Source organism: Chroicocephalus ridibundus, chromosome 12 (assembly GCF_963924245.1).
Source record: "Chroicocephalus ridibundus chromosome 12, bChrRid1.1, whole genome shotgun sequence".
In the NCBI taxonomy this organism is placed as follows: Eukaryota; Metazoa; Chordata; class Aves; order Charadriiformes; family Laridae; genus Chroicocephalus; species Chroicocephalus ridibundus.
The window spans coordinates 19,283,666-19,300,389 of record NC_086295.1 but is presented as its reverse complement, the minus strand read 5'-3'; the positions used below and the strand labels follow the sequence as shown (position 1 = coordinate 19,300,389).

The 16,724-nt window shown below is 49.3% G+C and overlaps 1 protein-coding gene across 8 annotated transcripts in view; it reads right to left on the bottom strand.

Moving 5' to 3' along the window:
• The window catches only part of CEP250 (centrosomal protein 250), a 34,178-nt gene that overhangs the window by 7,296 nt on the left and 10,158 nt on the right, over nt 1-16,724 (bottom strand). For 6 of the 8 annotated variants that reach the window (XM_063350412.1, XM_063350414.1, XM_063350416.1 and 3 more), the window contains 13 exons: nt 16,416-16,646; nt 14,265-14,458; nt 13,088-13,215; nt 12,721-12,890; nt 11,303-11,482; nt 6,097-6,231; nt 5,628-5,771; nt 4,876-5,177; nt 3,517-3,592; nt 2,850-3,162; nt 2,289-2,518; nt 1,923-2,043; nt 97-251 (listed from right to left, as the gene is read on the bottom strand). In XM_063350412.1, coding sequence (XP_063206482.1) covers nt 97-251; nt 1,923-2,043; nt 2,289-2,518; nt 2,850-3,162; nt 3,517-3,592; nt 4,876-5,177; nt 5,628-5,771; nt 6,097-6,231; nt 11,303-11,482; nt 12,721-12,890; nt 13,088-13,215; nt 14,265-14,458; nt 16,416-16,646 — 2,379 coding nt within the window. The remainder of the gene's footprint in view (nt 1-96; nt 252-1,922; nt 2,044-2,288; nt 2,519-2,849; nt 3,163-3,516; nt 3,593-4,875; nt 5,178-5,627; nt 5,772-6,096; nt 6,232-11,302; nt 11,483-12,720; nt 12,891-13,087; nt 13,216-14,264; nt 14,459-16,415; nt 16,647-16,724) is intronic. The other 2 variants (XM_063350415.1, XM_063350417.1) reach the window with 2 other exon arrangements.

The window sequence follows — 16,724 nt, the reverse complement described above, 5'->3', positions numbered from 1 at the left end:
CAGCTCTCCGCTGGAAAAAAATTGCTCCTTAGAATTATTAACAGAAGGCCAAAAAATACGTAAGAAACGGCCCTTCCTGTCATCTGCCAGCCTCACCAGGACTTCCTTCCTTTGCTTCTCAGTGCTCTCAAGTTTCCTTTCCAAAGATGCCACCTCTTGATGTAGAGCCACAACCTCCTCCATTAGAGCAGCAGCCTCTTCCTGCAGGGCAGCTTGTCGAGAGTTCCTCTTGCACTCTGCCACTTGCATCTCTGCAGCAGAAAAGGTGAAGGAGAAGGTGAAAATCAAAGCAAAACCAAAGTGATTTGCATCCTACAGAGAAAATATCATTTTCTTATCTGATTGTGTTTCCCAGGCCCTAAGCCCACAAGGACTGTCAAAGCAGACATAAATAAAGGAAACTTCCTGGCAGAGTAAAAAAGAAGAAAGAAAGTGGCAAGGTTCAGAAGAATATGAAAATGTGTTTGCTCTTCTGCTCGTTGAAAGGCCAGGGCTGAGGGCATGGCAGCACATCACCCACAGTGTTAGAAGCAGGGAGAACTGACATCAATGAACCAAAGACAGCGACAGCAGGTGAGAGTCAAATCTAGTGTCCTAAAGTAAACGGAAGAAATAGCAAAAGTGAAGACTGACTATGACACAGTTCATTGACCAGAAAGACTTAAGAGATGTTAGAGAGAAGAACAGGTGTCAAAGTTGTGCTTGAAGATGCACTTTGGCATTTGTCCAAAGGAATGCTAGGTGAATACATTGCGCACTAGCAGAAGAAGAAAGGAAATAATGATACCAGGACAACAACAAGGCAAGAACAATTGGGCATCACACCAGTACCAAGATCTGAAGCAAGAAGGACTACGGATAGCCAGGAACTAAAACTAAACCAATAGACTAGAACTGTAGACAGGAACTAAAAGACAGAAAGAACGGACTAGTGGGAAAAGCAGGATCCATCCAGTGGCAGAATGTGAAGTATATAAGCTGTTATCGTGTGACATACGTAGTAAAAACTATGGATGTTCCAGAAAAAGCAATGATCTAAGGCCTGGAAAACTCTTCTGTAAAGAGTCTGAAAAACGATCAGCAGTTCCTTCTCAGAGAGGGAACATGAAGAAATACCAAACCGGTAAAGGCACTGCATGAGTGCCAACAGCCTGTGGGGGAGGCAATGAGCAGCGCCCACACTTTGATCTTCCTGTAGTCCAAGACAAGGAAAATGAGACAATGAGATGAAAAAGCAATTCTGATGAAGAGAGTGGGAAAACAATGACAGAGAAAGGAGCAGAGATGCCAGAGAGACTAATAGCCCTGCAGGCTCTGGGATGGCCTGGAGCTTCGAGGAAGAGGTGACCAGTTACATGTGAAAAGCAGTTTATAGATAAACCCAATGTGAACACGTTACCAAGGGCCTAAGTAAGAACTGGCTAGGGAAGTTAGAAATGGTGTTTGCTAAGGCTGTGAGCTCAGACACCAGATCAGTATCAATAAGAAAGCTGGTACGAAGAATGCAGAAGGCACCAGAGAAGTAGGAAAAGCAGCAGAAGAAAGGATGCAGTAACACAGGAGCTTAACACTGAACTAATGCTCTGGGAATCTGCCATGTAAGAATAAAAGGAAGTCAATAAAGACTTTTGCAGATTGGTGCTTTTAAAGAGCATATGGAAAAGTATACTGTGAGACATCAAGCTACTCAGCAGTGACATATGACCTGAAAGGCACCACCAGCAGCACAGTCAGATGCACTGCCAGCCACTGGATCTTTCTCTTATCAAAGGCGTTCCCTGGTAGTTCTATAGCTAAATCTCATGCTTGTTGTTTTTCTCCTGTTCCCACCTCCAGGCACTACGCTTTTCCTCTGCATGGTATCAGAGATTCCTGCTGGTGAGACAGTACGGAATCAGTGGGTTGGAAAGGAGAAGCTGTACCTTCCTGGCTTTGAGCCCACTGTTTCTGCAGTTCTTGATTGTGGGCACTGAAATGGTCCCTCTCAGCTTGCCTCTTGCTCAGCTCCAGCTCCAAGTCCTGTATCTTCTTCCTCGCATCATTCTGGAAGAGGTAAGAAGAGAAGTACCACCTCACAGAGCCACGGCTGGCAGGAGACAAAGAGGTACAAACACTAAGGCAGGAGGGGGCAGCTGGACAGTAGTGGTAGATGCGATCATGATTCTCCTTGCTCCCCATGGCAGGAAGCCAACCTGGCCTACAAGAATTTACACACATGCTGGCTTTGGCACTCTGCCTGTCAGTTCAGTCTAGCAGCACAGGACTTGTGCGTGCACTAGACATGTTACCTGATCTTGCTGAGTCTGCTTCAGGTGCTGACGCAGGTCTTGTAGGGCTGTTGTCACTCTGTCCACTGTGAACTCCACAGGGAGGTCCCCAGCCTCGGAAACAGTCAGGCCCCAGACATGACCTTGTTCTGAAGGGAGAAGCCATTCTGTTTCAAGCTTTAACTGAAGGGTCTCCAACAAACAAGGCCTCCTTATACACAGGAGAAAGTGGCAGTGCCTTTGATGTAATCCTAGAGCCCACAGGACAGCAAGACGGGTGTCACAGGCTAAGTTATTTTGATGACCACTAATGTCAGCGCCGCCCCAGGGAAGAACGCACATGCCCTATTGACTTGGCGTAACGTGGGCCCTGTTTCATTTTGATGCTGGTCATTTCTCCACGTACAGACATGGACTTGTCTCTCTACAGGGATGTCAGGCTTTCAAGACTTCCCAAGACTTGAGTCAGGCTAAACTAAAAGGATGAGTCTATCATATCGGGATTATAAAGAACCACACCTCCCTCCACCTGCTCTCCTGTATGTGCTCTGTAGCCTTGTTAACCCAGCCTCCCACACTTGCCTGAACTCCAAGGGACTAAGTCTCTGCTGTCACAGATCAGGTGATGGAGAACCAAGCGCAGTTTGTCCAGCTGGGATTGGGCTTCACAGTGGGCACTGTTAGCCTGCTGACACTCTGTGGCCAATGCCTTTGCTCTGTTCTCTGTGCTACAAAGCCTCAAACGCAGTTCAGACGTCTCAACCTCCAGCATGCGCAAAGAGTCCCTCAAGCACCGTTCGGCTGCTCGGGACTCCTCCAGATCCTGTAGCAGCTGTTTCTCTTGCGTTGCCAGGCCAGCCTCCTTCTCCAGCAAGGCCTCCTGCAGTGACTGTATCTAGAACACAGATACACACAGCCTCAGGGATGCTGCTGCTGCTGCGGCAGCGGAGCAGGAAGTAGAGGAAGGAATGAAGGAGGAGTTATTTCAAGCAAAAAACACACTGGAAACAGAAGGCACAAAGCCAAGGGTTCAAACTGAGCAAAATAATCTAGAAACAGTTATCTGGAGGCTAAGGGGCCAAAAGGATGTTTCCCAATCCCCAAAGGAGAGGTTGAACTGTCAAGCTTTCGTGCTTTCCAACCTCAGAAGTGAATCTGTGTATGTGTGTGAGAGGGTGAGAGGTATTTCTCTTCTGCGCTCTCTATGGAGCTGCTGGGCCTGGTGAAGAGCAGAAAGAAGCTGAGACACCTCGTTGTGCTGGACAAGGTTGTCTTCTTCCAGGGTTCTGAGGCTCAGTTCCTTCTCTTCCAGAGACAGAGTCAGCCTGAAAGAGAGCATTGCAACTCATGGTATAACATTTAATAACCACATGGTATAACATTTAATAAACTCTCAGGACTTCCACCACCAAGGGGAAAATGGCTTTGTCTGCTGACGTTTGTCTAAACAACTAGGCTGCTTGTCCAGTCCTAAGCCAGGCTGGCCCATCACACCCAAGCATGTGCCCACTACACTTGTTTCCATAGAAGAAAGGTGAATTACTGGCTAAATACCCTATCTTTCTTGAGATGGGAATGTGAATTATAAACGTAACAAAGTCTTGAAATTAAGATATTGGGTAAGAGGAAAATTTTTCTTTTGACTAATGAGACTTCAAGGGACAACTTTTGTCAGTAACGAAGAGACATTGTCTTCCCCTAGCTTGTACATCCTGGTAGGAACAGCAGCAACAGACAGCAAGGTGATCTTTGGGCAGTTTTGTAAGACTTGCCAGCACCCCTATTTCAGCTAGAGAAGCAAAGGCTGATATCAAAAGTGGTAATGGAGGCTTGAAGGAAATACTCTGATCCTTATATAAGATGCAGGATCCCTCACAGGGGAAGCAAGAGTGCGCTGCCTTTTATATCTCCTCTTCAACTAAGATATGTGTTGAAGATTGGCAGGACTTTACCAGCTGAAGTAGCCTACCTGCCCTTCCTCTTCTCTCTTGCATTCCTCGGACAGTCAGTTACACCCGTAACCGTTGAGGCTGGCAGGTACGCTGCTCAAGCCTCTCTAGACACCTACTGGGATTTTTGAAGGAACAAAGCAACAGACGGCAATAAGAAACATTCTTGTTTCTTGGGTGCCTCAGAGGGGAATCTAGCTTAGTTCAAAATCATGGTTTTAAGATGGCTTCTGCCAACCAAAGGGATCAGCATGAAGGACTGAAACGGATCCCAAAATTTAAAATTTATTGGACCCAAAGCAGAGCTGATGGATCTACCTAGCTCATTATACTGCAGCTCAGCCTGCCTTCTTTAGTGTGTTTCAGGTTTGAAACTCCTGAAAGTTTCATTGAACAGTATTAATATGCTGACCTAACGAAATAACACCTCCTTTTAAAGAAAGGACTACTCTCCAAAAGCCATTAAAAAACCTGTAAGGAAAAAATCGAAGGATTGAGGAAATAAAATGAAACACAACATCAAGAGAATGAAACATAACTGCATGGATAGTTCAGAACTCTACTTTTCAGGAAACACTGCCAGAGCCGCTCATATATGCAAAGATCTGAAAGAGGGAACTCATTAAACAGGATGAAGAGTCTCACAGGCCTTCATTTACCTCGCTTTTTCACTCTCTAGGACCTTCAAAGCAGCCTGAAATTCTGTGTTGTGACACTCCACTTCTTCCCATCGACTTCTTTCCTCCTCCAAAGACTGCAGACACACTTGCAGCTCCTTGTTCTGATGTTCTGCCTTCTCCCATTGACTCCTCTTCTCCTCCAGGATGTTCTGGAGGTGCACCACCTCCAGCACCTTCTGCCTTGACAGTTCCTGTGCCTCACACAGATCTTTCTGAGCTCTGCGGCCAATCACTTGCTGGGACTCCTCAGAGGCTGCTAGCTGAGATGTCAACTCTTCCACCTCAAGTAAAACATAACAAAGCAGTCAAAGACTACAGCTGCTCACTGTCAGACATATCGTACGCTGTGAGGACAGGGAAAGAATAACTTTAAACTTCACCCTATCATGAGAGTACCAGATTCACAATGAACGCAGCTGACTTAGATTTTTAAACAAGTAGTTCCCCACGTTCACCAGAAAAAAGCACCTTAAAAAACAAGACTAGCAGTAACAGGCCGTCAGAAATCCACTCTGACGATTTTGGGCAAACAAGCAAAAGGACTAGCCCATCTGTCCAGGGCAGCAGCTGAGATTCTGCTGCCCAGTAATCTCCTTCAGACCAGCTGCGATGGAGAGCACAGCAGGATGGCAGTCGGGGGATTACCCCCTCAGCCTGCTCTGCAGTGGAAAAGCAAGAAGGGGAGAGTGCACCTATTTGATGACTGGAGTAGCTACTGCTCTTTTAGTCACCTGTTTTTGTAGACCATCCCTCTGCTGAAGAAGGATATTCATTTCATCTTTGATGGTTTTGATTTCTTCCTTGTGCCTCTTCTCCACTGCCTTGATCTTACTCCGAGTTTCCTGCAGCTCTGCTTGCAGCTTTTCTGCGATGTTCTGTAAACACAAATGGAGAGCGTGCGACAAGGACCTGCCATCAGGTTCAGCTTTTTCCTCCCTCTGTCTTAAAATCCCATTCCTTCAGCCACTTCTTTACTACCCAGCTCTGCTTCCACTTTAACCTTTCCTTGCTGTTGCTGATCTTTGGAGCTTACCAGGCTCTGTGCTTTCCACGCCTGCAGTAGTCCTCGCCTCCCAGGACTTACGTTTTATTGCCTTGTTACTGCCCTTCACACTGTTCCCTGGCTCTCCCAGCCTCTCTCAACTTACATCCAATGGCCAACTGCCTGTTCTTTCAACTTACCCTACTAGTCAGACTTACCTGCCCATTCTCTTGCTGCTCTTTCAGCTCCTGCCTGAGCTGCTCTAGCTGCTGGTAGGTGTCTCTTAGCTCTCCCTGAGTCTGGAGCAGCGTCTCTAATAAAGCATTCTTCTCACGCTCCTTTTCTAGCAGGATCTGCACAGAAATATAGAGAAGATGAGTTTAAACTTCCCATACAAAATTTGTGTGGCATGACTCATAGACGGATGGGCTCACACGTCCTCAAAGCACTACGCTGCTCGTCTCCTCGGTCATTATCTGCCCACTCAGACACACAGCTTCCTAAGTGAAACTGGCAGTATAAACACGGCCCATCTGTGACTGAATCTCCAACAAACTCAGTCATCTAACGGGAAAATGCATGGCATTTCTCAAGTGTATCGCCTTGCTGGTGAGGGTATCCCTCCTCTTCTGCTGTTTGTCTCTCAATAGCAACTTTTGCACCTCGTTAGCAGTAGAGAAAATGTGAGGCTGACAGGGGGCTGAAGCTAGCAGCTCCTTCAGAAAAGGCTGAAGAAGAAATAGACTGGTGGAGCCAGGCTCTGCCCTCCTTGCTACAGAAACAGAAGCACCTAGCAGAAAGCAACCAGGATCAAGAGGCCCCTGTACCCTGCTCCTATCAGGCAGAAGCCTAAATGAAGGGAGTGAATGGAGGCGAGTTCATGGTCAGGGCAGTGGGCGAACCCTCTCCTTGCCCCACCTGCCCCCCCCCAGCATGTCTGAACAACAGATATGAGGTACTGGACGAGGAAGGCCAGTCAAATGAGGGTGTGGATGATGGGCAATCTACACTAGAGACATCTCCACAGTCAGAAAGGCGTACTGCCCGTATCATCACCACACCCACAAGGAAGAAAAGAAGGGTTGTAGTCACTGGTGACTCCATCCTGAGGGGAACTGAGGGTCCAATACGCTGGGCAGACCCTCCTCACAGGGAAGTCTGCTGTCTCCCTGGAGCCCGGGTTAAGAACATAACTAGGAAACTCCCTAGTTTGATACAGTCCTTGGACTATTGCCCGTTACTGATTCTCCATGTAGGTGGAGATGAAGTTGCAACTCGCAGACCAAGAACAATCAAAGGGGACTTCAGGGCCTTGGGAAGGCTGGTAAAGGAGTCTGGGGCACAAGTTATTTTCTCCTCACTCCTTCCAGTTGCAGGCAGTGACATTGGAAGGAACAGACGCATCCAATCCATTAATCCATGGCTCCGTGGCTGGTGTCACCGCCACAATTTCGGGTTTTTTGACAACAGGATGGCCTACACGGCACCGGGCTTATAGGCATCTAATGGGAAACACCTTTCTCAAAGGGGAAAGAGGGTCTTTGCCCAAGAGGTTGCGGGGCTGATCGACAGGGCTTTAAACTAGATGCGAAGGGGGAGGGAGATGATAATATTAGGCTTCTCTGTGACAGGGTTAGAGGGATGGGGCGCTAGGAAGGGCCTTCAACCTGTTGCCCCGAGGCATGCTGGGGATGCTACATCACAAAGTCTTACGGAGATGAGCCAGGGACTCCTGACGTAGTCCAAGTCAGCAGGGAAACACCTGAGAAACACCCCAAGGGGTGCTCCTCTAAGAAGGCGTCACAGCCAACAGCCTGGCTGAAGTGCCTCTACACAAACGCATGCAGCATGGCCAACAAACAGGAGAAGTTGGAAGCTACCGTGCTGCTGGAAAGCTACAATAATATAGTGGCCATTACTGAAACCTGGTGGGATGAATCCTATGACTGGAATGTGGCTATCGATGGCTACAGGCTGTTCAGAAGGAACAGGCAAGGAGGGAGGGGCAGAGGTGTCGCCCTCTATGTTAAGCAAGGGATAGAGTGTGAAGAGACGTCCCTAAAGAACAGCCAAGAGAAGTTGAAAGCTTATGGGTAGGAATTAGAGACCGAGACAACATGGGGAACCTTGTGGTTGGTGTCTACTACAGGCCGCCTGATCAAGAGGAACCTACTGATGAAGCCTTCTTCCTCCAGCTACAGGAGGCATTGCGCTCGAAGGCTCTCATCCTGCCGGGGGATTTCAACAACCCTGACATCTGCTGGAAAAGTAACACGGTGAGCCGGAGACGATCCAGGAGGTTCCTGGAGTGCCTTGATGACAACTTCCTAAGACAGGAAATAGACAGCCCTACCCGAGGGGATGCCATACTGCACCTCATAGTCACCAACGCCAGTGAGCTCATCGGGGATGTCCAGATTGGAAGCAGCCTGGGCTGCAGTGACCACGCAGTGGCGGAGTTCACGGTCCTGAGGGATATGTGCCAGATGAGGAGCATAGTCAGGACCCTGAATTTCAGGAAAGCAAACCTCCGGCTCTTCAAGGAGTTAGTCAACAGGACCCCCTGGGAAACGGTCCTCAGGGACAAGGGGGCAGAACAGAGCTGGCAGATCTTCAAGGGTGCTTTCCATAGAGCACAAGAGCTCTCGATCCCCAGGTGTAAGAAATCAAGCAAGAAAGGGAAGAGACCAGCATGGCTGAGCTGGGACCTGCTGGTCAAACTAAAAGGCAAGAAGGAACTGCACAGGCAGTTCAAGCAGCATCAGGTGTCCTGGGGAGAGTATAGGGATGCTGCCTGGGTACGTAGGGATGAGGTCAGGAAGGCCAAGGCACAGCTGGAGCTGAACTTGGCCAGGGATGCTAAGAATAACAAGAAGGGCTTCTAAAGGTACGTCAACCAGAAAAGGAAGGTCAAGGGAAGCGCGTCCTCCCTGATGACTGAGAACGGCAAACTGGTAATGACAGATGAGGAGAAGGCTGAGGTTCTCAACAATTTTTTTTCCCTCGGTCTTCACTACCAGCCTCTCTCCTCACACCTCCCGAGTTGAAGGACTGCAAGACGGGGACCTGCGGGACAAAGTCCCTCCTACTATAAGCGAAGACAAGGTTTGTGACCACCTGAGGAACCTGAATATACACAAGTCTATGGGACCTGATGAGATGCACCCCAGAGTCCTGAGGGAATTGGCTGATGTAGTTGCCAAGCCACTCTCCATGATATTTGAAAAGTTGTGGGAGTCAGGGGAAGTCCCTGGCGACTGGAAAAAGGGAAACATCGCACCCATTTTTAAAAAGGGTAGAAAGGAGGACCCTGGGAACTGCCGCCCTGTCAGCCTCACCTCTCTGCCTGGGAAGATCATGGAACAGATCCTCCTAGAAGCTATGCTAAGGCACATGGAAGACCGGGAGGTGATTCGAGACAGACAGCATGGCTTCATCAGGGGCAAGTCCTGCCTGAGCAACCAAGTGGCTTTCTACAACGGAGTGACTGCATCAGTGGACAAAGGGAGAGCTATGGATATCATCTATCTGGACTTCTGCAAGGCCTTTGACATGGTCCCCCACAACATCCTTCTCTCTAAGTTGGAGAGATACGGATTTGATGGGTGGGCTGTTCGGTGGATAAGGAACTGGCTGGGCGGTCACATCCACAGGGTGGTGCTCAATGGCTCGATGTCCAGATGGAGAGGGGTGACAAGTGGTGTCCCTCAGGGATCCATACTGGGACCGGTGCTGTTCAACATCTTCATCAATGACAAGGACAGTGGAAGCAAGTGCACCCTCAGCAAGTTTGCCGACAACACTAAGCTGAGTGGTGCGGTCGATGTGCCAGAGGGACGGGATGTCATCCAGAGGGACCTGGACGAGCTAGAGAGGTGGCCCAAGCAAACCTTATGAAGTTCAACAAGGCCAAGTGCAAGGTCCTACACTTGGGTCGGGACAACCGTCGTTATCAATACAGGGATGGTGTGATAGAGAGCAGCCCTGCGGAAAAGGACTTGGGGACACTGGTGGATGAAAAGCTGGACATGAGCCAACAATGTTCACTTGCAGCCCAGAAAGCCAACCGCATCCCAGGCTGCATCAAAAGAACCATGGCCGGAAGGTCCAGAGAGGGGATTCTGCCCCTCTCCTCTGCTCTCGTGAGACCCCACCTGCAGTACTGTGTCCAGCTCTGGAGCCCTCAGCACAAGAAGGACATGGACCTGTTGGAAGGGGTCCAGCAGAAGGCCACGAAGATGATCCAAGGGCTGGAGCGCCTCTGCTATGACGACAGGCTAAGAGAGTTTGGGTTGTTCAGCCTGGAGAAGAGAAGGCTCTGGGGAGACCTTAGAGCCCCTTCCAGTCCCTGAAGGGGCCTACAGGAAAGCTGGGGAGGGACTGTTGGCAAGGGCATGTAGTGACAGGACGAGGGACGATGGTTTAAACTCGAGCAGGGCAGGGTTAGATCAGACATTAGGATGAAGTTCTTCACACTGAGCGTGGTGAGACACTGGCCCAGGTCGCCCAGAGAGGTGGCGGAGGCCCCATCCCTGGAGACATTCAAGGCCAGGCCTGATGAGGCCCTGAGCAACCTGATCGAGTTGAAAATGTCCCTGCTCACTGCAGGGGTGTTGGACTAGATGGCCTTTAAAGGTCCCTTCCAACCCAACACATTCTGTGATTCTATGAAAACTCTTGTATTCTAAGTGGGGTTTGGTGAAAATTACTTCCGTTTTAAGGTATTCAGTAGACTTGGGTAAAGTACTGACGTTACAGGGACACAGTATCATCTCTGAGCGCTGTCCTGTCATTTCAATACCTGTAGACACAGTTGGGGGTACTGCTGTCCCTCAGCAGTCTACATTAAGAGGACTTTGGCTAGGACACAAATAGGACTTTCAGTGTATGACAGGGTTGCTTTGGCACAGGCGATATGGGCACAAAATAGCTTACCAGCAAGTGACTTAAAACACAGCCCACAAGACACCTCTGGCTAACTGCTCAGAAATATTTCAGAGGAGTCTTGATAAAATTTTTTCTCTTCTCAACAATCCTGCTGCACCCTTCCACCCCCCTCAAATAAAAATCCCATCCTTTTCGGGATTCAGCCCTACAAACTCATTTTGGTCTTGAAAGTAGTTAAGGCTTTCAAGTAAATATCAGTATTTCAAGTAATTATCAGTAAATATCAAGAGGGCCACTAAGAGAACTTTGAAAATACTCTGAGGTAAGTCTTAAAAAAAAAAAAAAAAAAAACGGAACACCATAGCAGCACAAAACTCTCAACTGAAAAGTGACGTTTCTGCCTGGCTTCCTATGAGAGGTCTCATTCCTAGTCCCTAGTAGAAAACACGTAGGGCATGCCCCCCACAGCCCTATATCCAGCCATCTCCCTCAGCTCCAGCCTTGAAAAAACCACACAAATTCTTTCATAGTCTTTACCTCTTGCTTGGCATTTTCAATTCTGGTTCGTTCCTCTTCTTGTTGAGCTTGCATGGTAGCAACTTTCTGCTTCATATCAAACAGTTGCTTCTCGTGCTCATCTTCTATCTCTGCCTTCTCTTTTTCCCATTGCTCCAGCATCTCCTGCAGCTCTGAATGATGCCCATCCTGCTCACTTGCCTGGTGAGTGGAGGAAAAGACTTCAAGATGAAGTTTGCAGTCCAGAGAGCCAACAGCATTCCGGCTGGCATCAAAAGAAGCATGGCTAGCGGATCAAGGGAGGTGATTCTGCCTCTCTGCTCCGCTCTGGGGAAACACACCCCCACCCTCGCAGGGCTGCCTCCAGCTCTGGAGGCACCAACATCAGAAGCACATGGACCTCGTAGAGCAGGGCCAGAGGAGGCCACAGAGATGATCAGAGGGCTGGAGCCTCTCTGCTGTGAGGACAGGCTGAGAGAATTGGAGGGGGTTCAGCCTAGAGAAGAGAAGGCCCCAGGGAGACCTTAGAGCCCCTTCCAGTCCCTAAAGGGGCTCCAGGAGAGATGGGCAGGGACTCTGGATCAGGGAGGGGAGCCATAGGATGAGGGGGAACAGTTTTAAACTGGAAGAGGGAAAATTTAGAGGAGATATTAGGAAGAAATTTTTTGCTGTGAGGTTGCTGAGACACTGGCCCAGGTTGCCCAGAGAAGCTGAGGATGCCCCATCCCTGGAGGCGTTCAAGGCCAGGTTGGACAGGGCTTGGAGCAACCTGGTCTGGTGGGAGGTGTCCCACTGGCATGGAGGTTGGAACTAGAGGATCTTTTAAGGTCTCTTCCAACCCAAACCATTCAGTCATTTGATGATGTCTCAGCCAAGCTCCTCAAAACAGCATAGGCTCACAGTCTCTATTTTCAAAGCTCGGCTCCCTTTTTGTCAAGGAAAAGGTGCAGATGGACTGCAGGGTCAGAAAGAGACCATACCCTCATGCCCTCCTCACAGGACAGGCCACGAACTCAAGTACCAGGAACAAGGGGCCTGTTCCGTCTGCTCCAATACCTCTGTCAGCTGCCAAAGGACAGAAAGGAAGGAACAAAGTTCCCCTGCCTGCAGCTGGCAGCAGTGTTAGGAGTCTATTCCATGGCGGGCAGGAGTCTGGGAAGATCCCAGCCCTTTGCTGCCATGCTTTGGGTGGGGACCACCCTATCTTCTGCTGAATTCCTCTTACGCCCACACGCAACCCGTGCCTGCATTTACTGTCCCACCAGAGTCCTGGGGGTCTCCACGTGCCTTCAAGGACGAGCCACTGGCTCTGCTGCCTGGCCCGGCACCATGTCGCCCGGGACAGACCATTGCTGCCATTTCACACGCTCAGGCTGTTCTTCTCCTCAAGCCAGCCCACAAAGCTGGCTTGAAGGATTCAGAAGCATAGTGTTTCCTACCACGTCTTGCAGGAGCTTGTTTATCTCCCCTTGGTGGTCGGCCTCCCGAAGTTTGAGGGTGTCCTTATGCTGCTGTTCTTTCTGCAGGAGCTCTTGCACCATGTCTTCCCGCTCCTGCTTCAGGAGAGACCTCTCTGCTTCCAGCTCCCACTGAAGGCACTTCACTTCCCCTGCAAACACGACAAATGGCAAGAGTCAGAGTCTGCACAAACCACAGTTCTGCCTTTACTGACCTTACGCCCTTTGAGTTTCCGTGGAGGAGGGATCTGTCTCCAGCTCCTTCACTCCTCACAGGCACTGCGGACAGAGAGCTGGTTTCATACCACCTTGCCTAGGCAGGGGATCACCAGAAACATGAGTCGCTCACCTTGTATCACCTCCTTGGCCTGCGCCACTGTGTGAAGCTGGACTTCAAGATGACTCCTGGCGATCTCCAGTGCAGATAAGTGCTGCTGAGCCTCAAACAAGCTGGATTCCAGGGTCTCCTTCCCTGACCTGCAAATCGTGAATACAGAGAGAAAGGAGCTGCTTGCTCCTGACACCCACAGGGAGTTGTTCCAGGAAGAAGTGGTGCAAGATCCCTACCCCTGCCTACGGAAAAAGGCTCGCATGGAAACTCGTACACAGAAAGCCTATTCCTGCCCTTGAAAATAGCAATGCGGGCCCCTCCGAGGGAATGGCCAGGCTTCCCTTGTCACCTGGCAGCACACGGAAAGCCCAGCCAAATTGGACTGCAACAGCCAAATCTTCAATTGCTGGGGTCTGATCCGTGACACACGGGCAGCTGCGCCCACAGAGTCCGTGCCAGCAAGCAAAACTTGGATAGACAATGGAGGATGTATCTTCAAGAAGGAGAACAAGCACACAGTTCTGATCACGCCACTCTCTGGCAGTCCAAAGTAAATATGTCCATAGTAACAGACATCAGCGATGGGCAGGAACCCCTGAAGGCTGGCGAGAATTCAAGAGAGGTTTCCCTGCTGCTGGTGTAACCAACTCCAGGTCCTGCACCACACTAACACGAGTGAGCTTACAAACAGAAGGCCCTCCGCATTTTCTGCAGGAGCCTCTGGCTTCTCCTGAAGGGCAGCGTCCTGCTCACAACCTCCGTAAGCAATAGCTGTGAATTCTGAAGATCCCACCTCAAACTACGTGACAAGGAAAGATCGATGTTCAAATGCACAGAACAAGAATCCAAGACCAGAGAGAAACTTCACGTTCTGGGAAACGTCTGCGTGGTTTCATTACGGCTCCATTCAGAGCTGACTCGGCTTGCTGTGGACGTGACAGAGGAACACGTAAGGGGGCATAAACATGAGCCCAAGGCTCAGGAGAGCTTTGCCAGCTTCAGCTGTCAGAAAAATAACCTTCAAATCAAGGTAGACTTTTTTTCTTTTTCCTTGAAATTCTTCCATTTTCTGTCCATGGAAGAGAAAACATGTGAAAAGCATGCAGGATGCCATTGATGCCCATGTAACCACTGTCACCTGTATTATTACAGACATTAGAGAACGTCCTGCCCAGGGTCTCCTCCCTGCCCTTACCTGGCCTCTGCCAGCTGCTCCAAAAGGCCTTGTCTGTCCCGCTCCAGGGCTGCCAGTCGCACCTCCAGGGCAGCCTTCTCCCGCACCAGCAACTCCTTCTCTGCGCACACCTCGGCCAGTGCGTGCCCTTGGCGAGAGGACTCCTGGCGCAACTGCTCCAGGCCACTGCGAGACAACTCTTGCTGGCGGGAAACCTGGAAGCAGGACAAAATGCAGTGAGAGTCTCTTCTCTGGAGCTCTGTCCATAGCCAGCCAGTGCCACTTCTCAATCATCTGGAGGAGAAAGAGCCCCTGTGCTGTGGGCGGAAAGCTTCAGAGCATCTGCTGTACATGTTTTCATGCAAAAATACTGCATTTCCCAGAACTGCCACCTTGCAAACTAAAATTCCATCAGAATCTATTCCAGTGCTGGAAATATTCAGGAAAGGTTGAGCAAATGCAACTTTCCTTGCTGAAGAAAGGGATAATACATATGGTTTCTCCTTCTAGGAAAAAAAAAAAAAAAAAAAAAGATCTAAGTGTCACCTACTTCAGTGTGTAAAGCAGTTGGATGCAACGAGGTGACGCCTGGCAAGGAAACAGCCCTTGTGCTGAGCGGTGTCATTTGGCAATATGTGAAAGTCTGGCTGATGTGGCCCAAGAGATGTTAGACTCTGTTTGTACAGTAGTTCATGGCAACAATACTGTTTCTTCGTCTTACACAAAGAAGTTGTCCAATATACCTTGCTGGTGTTCAAGCTTGAAGCATGATCTTTTAGTTTTTTCTTCAGTATAACACCTCTGCTGTGTGTGTGCCAGACATACCACCAACTCCAAAACTAAGACTATCTAACAGAGAACAGACCAAACAAATTTCTCAAAGTTATCCCATAACACCCCAGAGTGTACAATATGGAACTGACATTTAAATAATGACAAACTCCCTAGTGTCCTCCAGTGACATGACTCTCCCAAGCTCTTTTTCCAGGGAACCAAAATCTGTCAGTCCAGAGCGAAGAGTCTTGTGTGATCACCTATTTCTCATCTTCTTCCTCACAGCCTAAAGAGACTCTAACAATTCACAGAATACTACAATCATAGAATCATTTAAGTTGGAAAAGACACATAAGATCATTGAGTCCAACTGTAAACCTAATACTGTCAAGTCCAGCACTAAAGCATGTCCCCAGGTGCTACATATACACGTCTTTTAAATACCTCCAGGGATGGTGACTCCACCACTTCCCTGGGCAGCCTGCTACAATGCTTGATAAGCTTTTCGGTGAAATATTTCTGAATATCCAATCTGAACCTCCCCTGGTGCAACTTGAGGCTGTTTCCTCTCACCCTATTGCCTGTTGCTTGTGAGAAGAGATCAACCCCCAACTCGCTGCACCCTCCTTTCAGGTAGTTGTAGAGAGCGAGAAGGTCTCCCCTCAGCCTCCTTTTCTCCAGGCTGAACACCCCCAGCTCCCTCAGCCGCTCCTCACAAGACTTGCACTCCAGACCCTTCACCAGCTTCACTGCCCTTCTCTGGACATGCTCCAGCCCCTCAATGTCTTTCCTGTAGTGAGGGGCCCAAAACTGGACACAGCACTTGAGATGGGGCCTCACAGTGACAAGTACAGGGGGACGATCACTTCCCTGGTCCTGCTGGCCATACTATTGCTAATACAGGCCAGGATGTTGTTGGCCTTCTTGGCCACCTGGGCACACTGCTGGCTCATAGTCAGCCAGCTCATAATCAGCTGGCTGTCAACCAACACTCCCAGGTCCTCTTCTGCCAGGCAGCTCTCCAGCCAAAGTTGCATGTATGTCTTAAAATACAATTTCAATAATTTCAAAATGTCACTCCCATTCTTAGCCATACAAGACAGCAAACATTGACCTGCAGCTTTGTCCCACTCTCTAGGCTCAAACAAATGGAGTTTTGAAAGTTGCAGACTTCACAACAAAAATCAGAAATAGAAACATGCAGGCTTTTGCCTCAAAGGATTCAGAGCTACACAGTTTGTTTCTTTTGCCACATGTGAGAGTAGTAGCCCCACTCAGATTCATGGACAATACATCCTCTGTCTGGCTATCAAAAGCCAAAAAGGAGGTCAACACGGACAGCTTCACCGAGCCAAGCAGCCAAACGCCCACCCAGAAGCACCAGGTCTTTGGTCTCACCTGAAGGAGTTTCTCTTGGGCTTCTTCCTTCTCCTCTGCCAGCATCCCCAGCTCTACTCGCAGCTCCTCTTGTTGCTCCTCTGCTTTCTTCAGCAGCTGCTCCAGGTGGGCTTTCTCTGCACAGAGCTCACTCTTTGCTCTTCTACACAAGCTCAGCTTCTCCTGGGCAGAGATCTTTGCTCTCTCCATCTCCTCCACTTTACCCAGCAGAGCTTCATTCTCTTGCTCCAGCTGCAATCACAGAAGCACAGAGGAAGGTTTGGCTTGGACAGAAAAAGGAACAATTCCATATTCAGTCAGTCACACTCT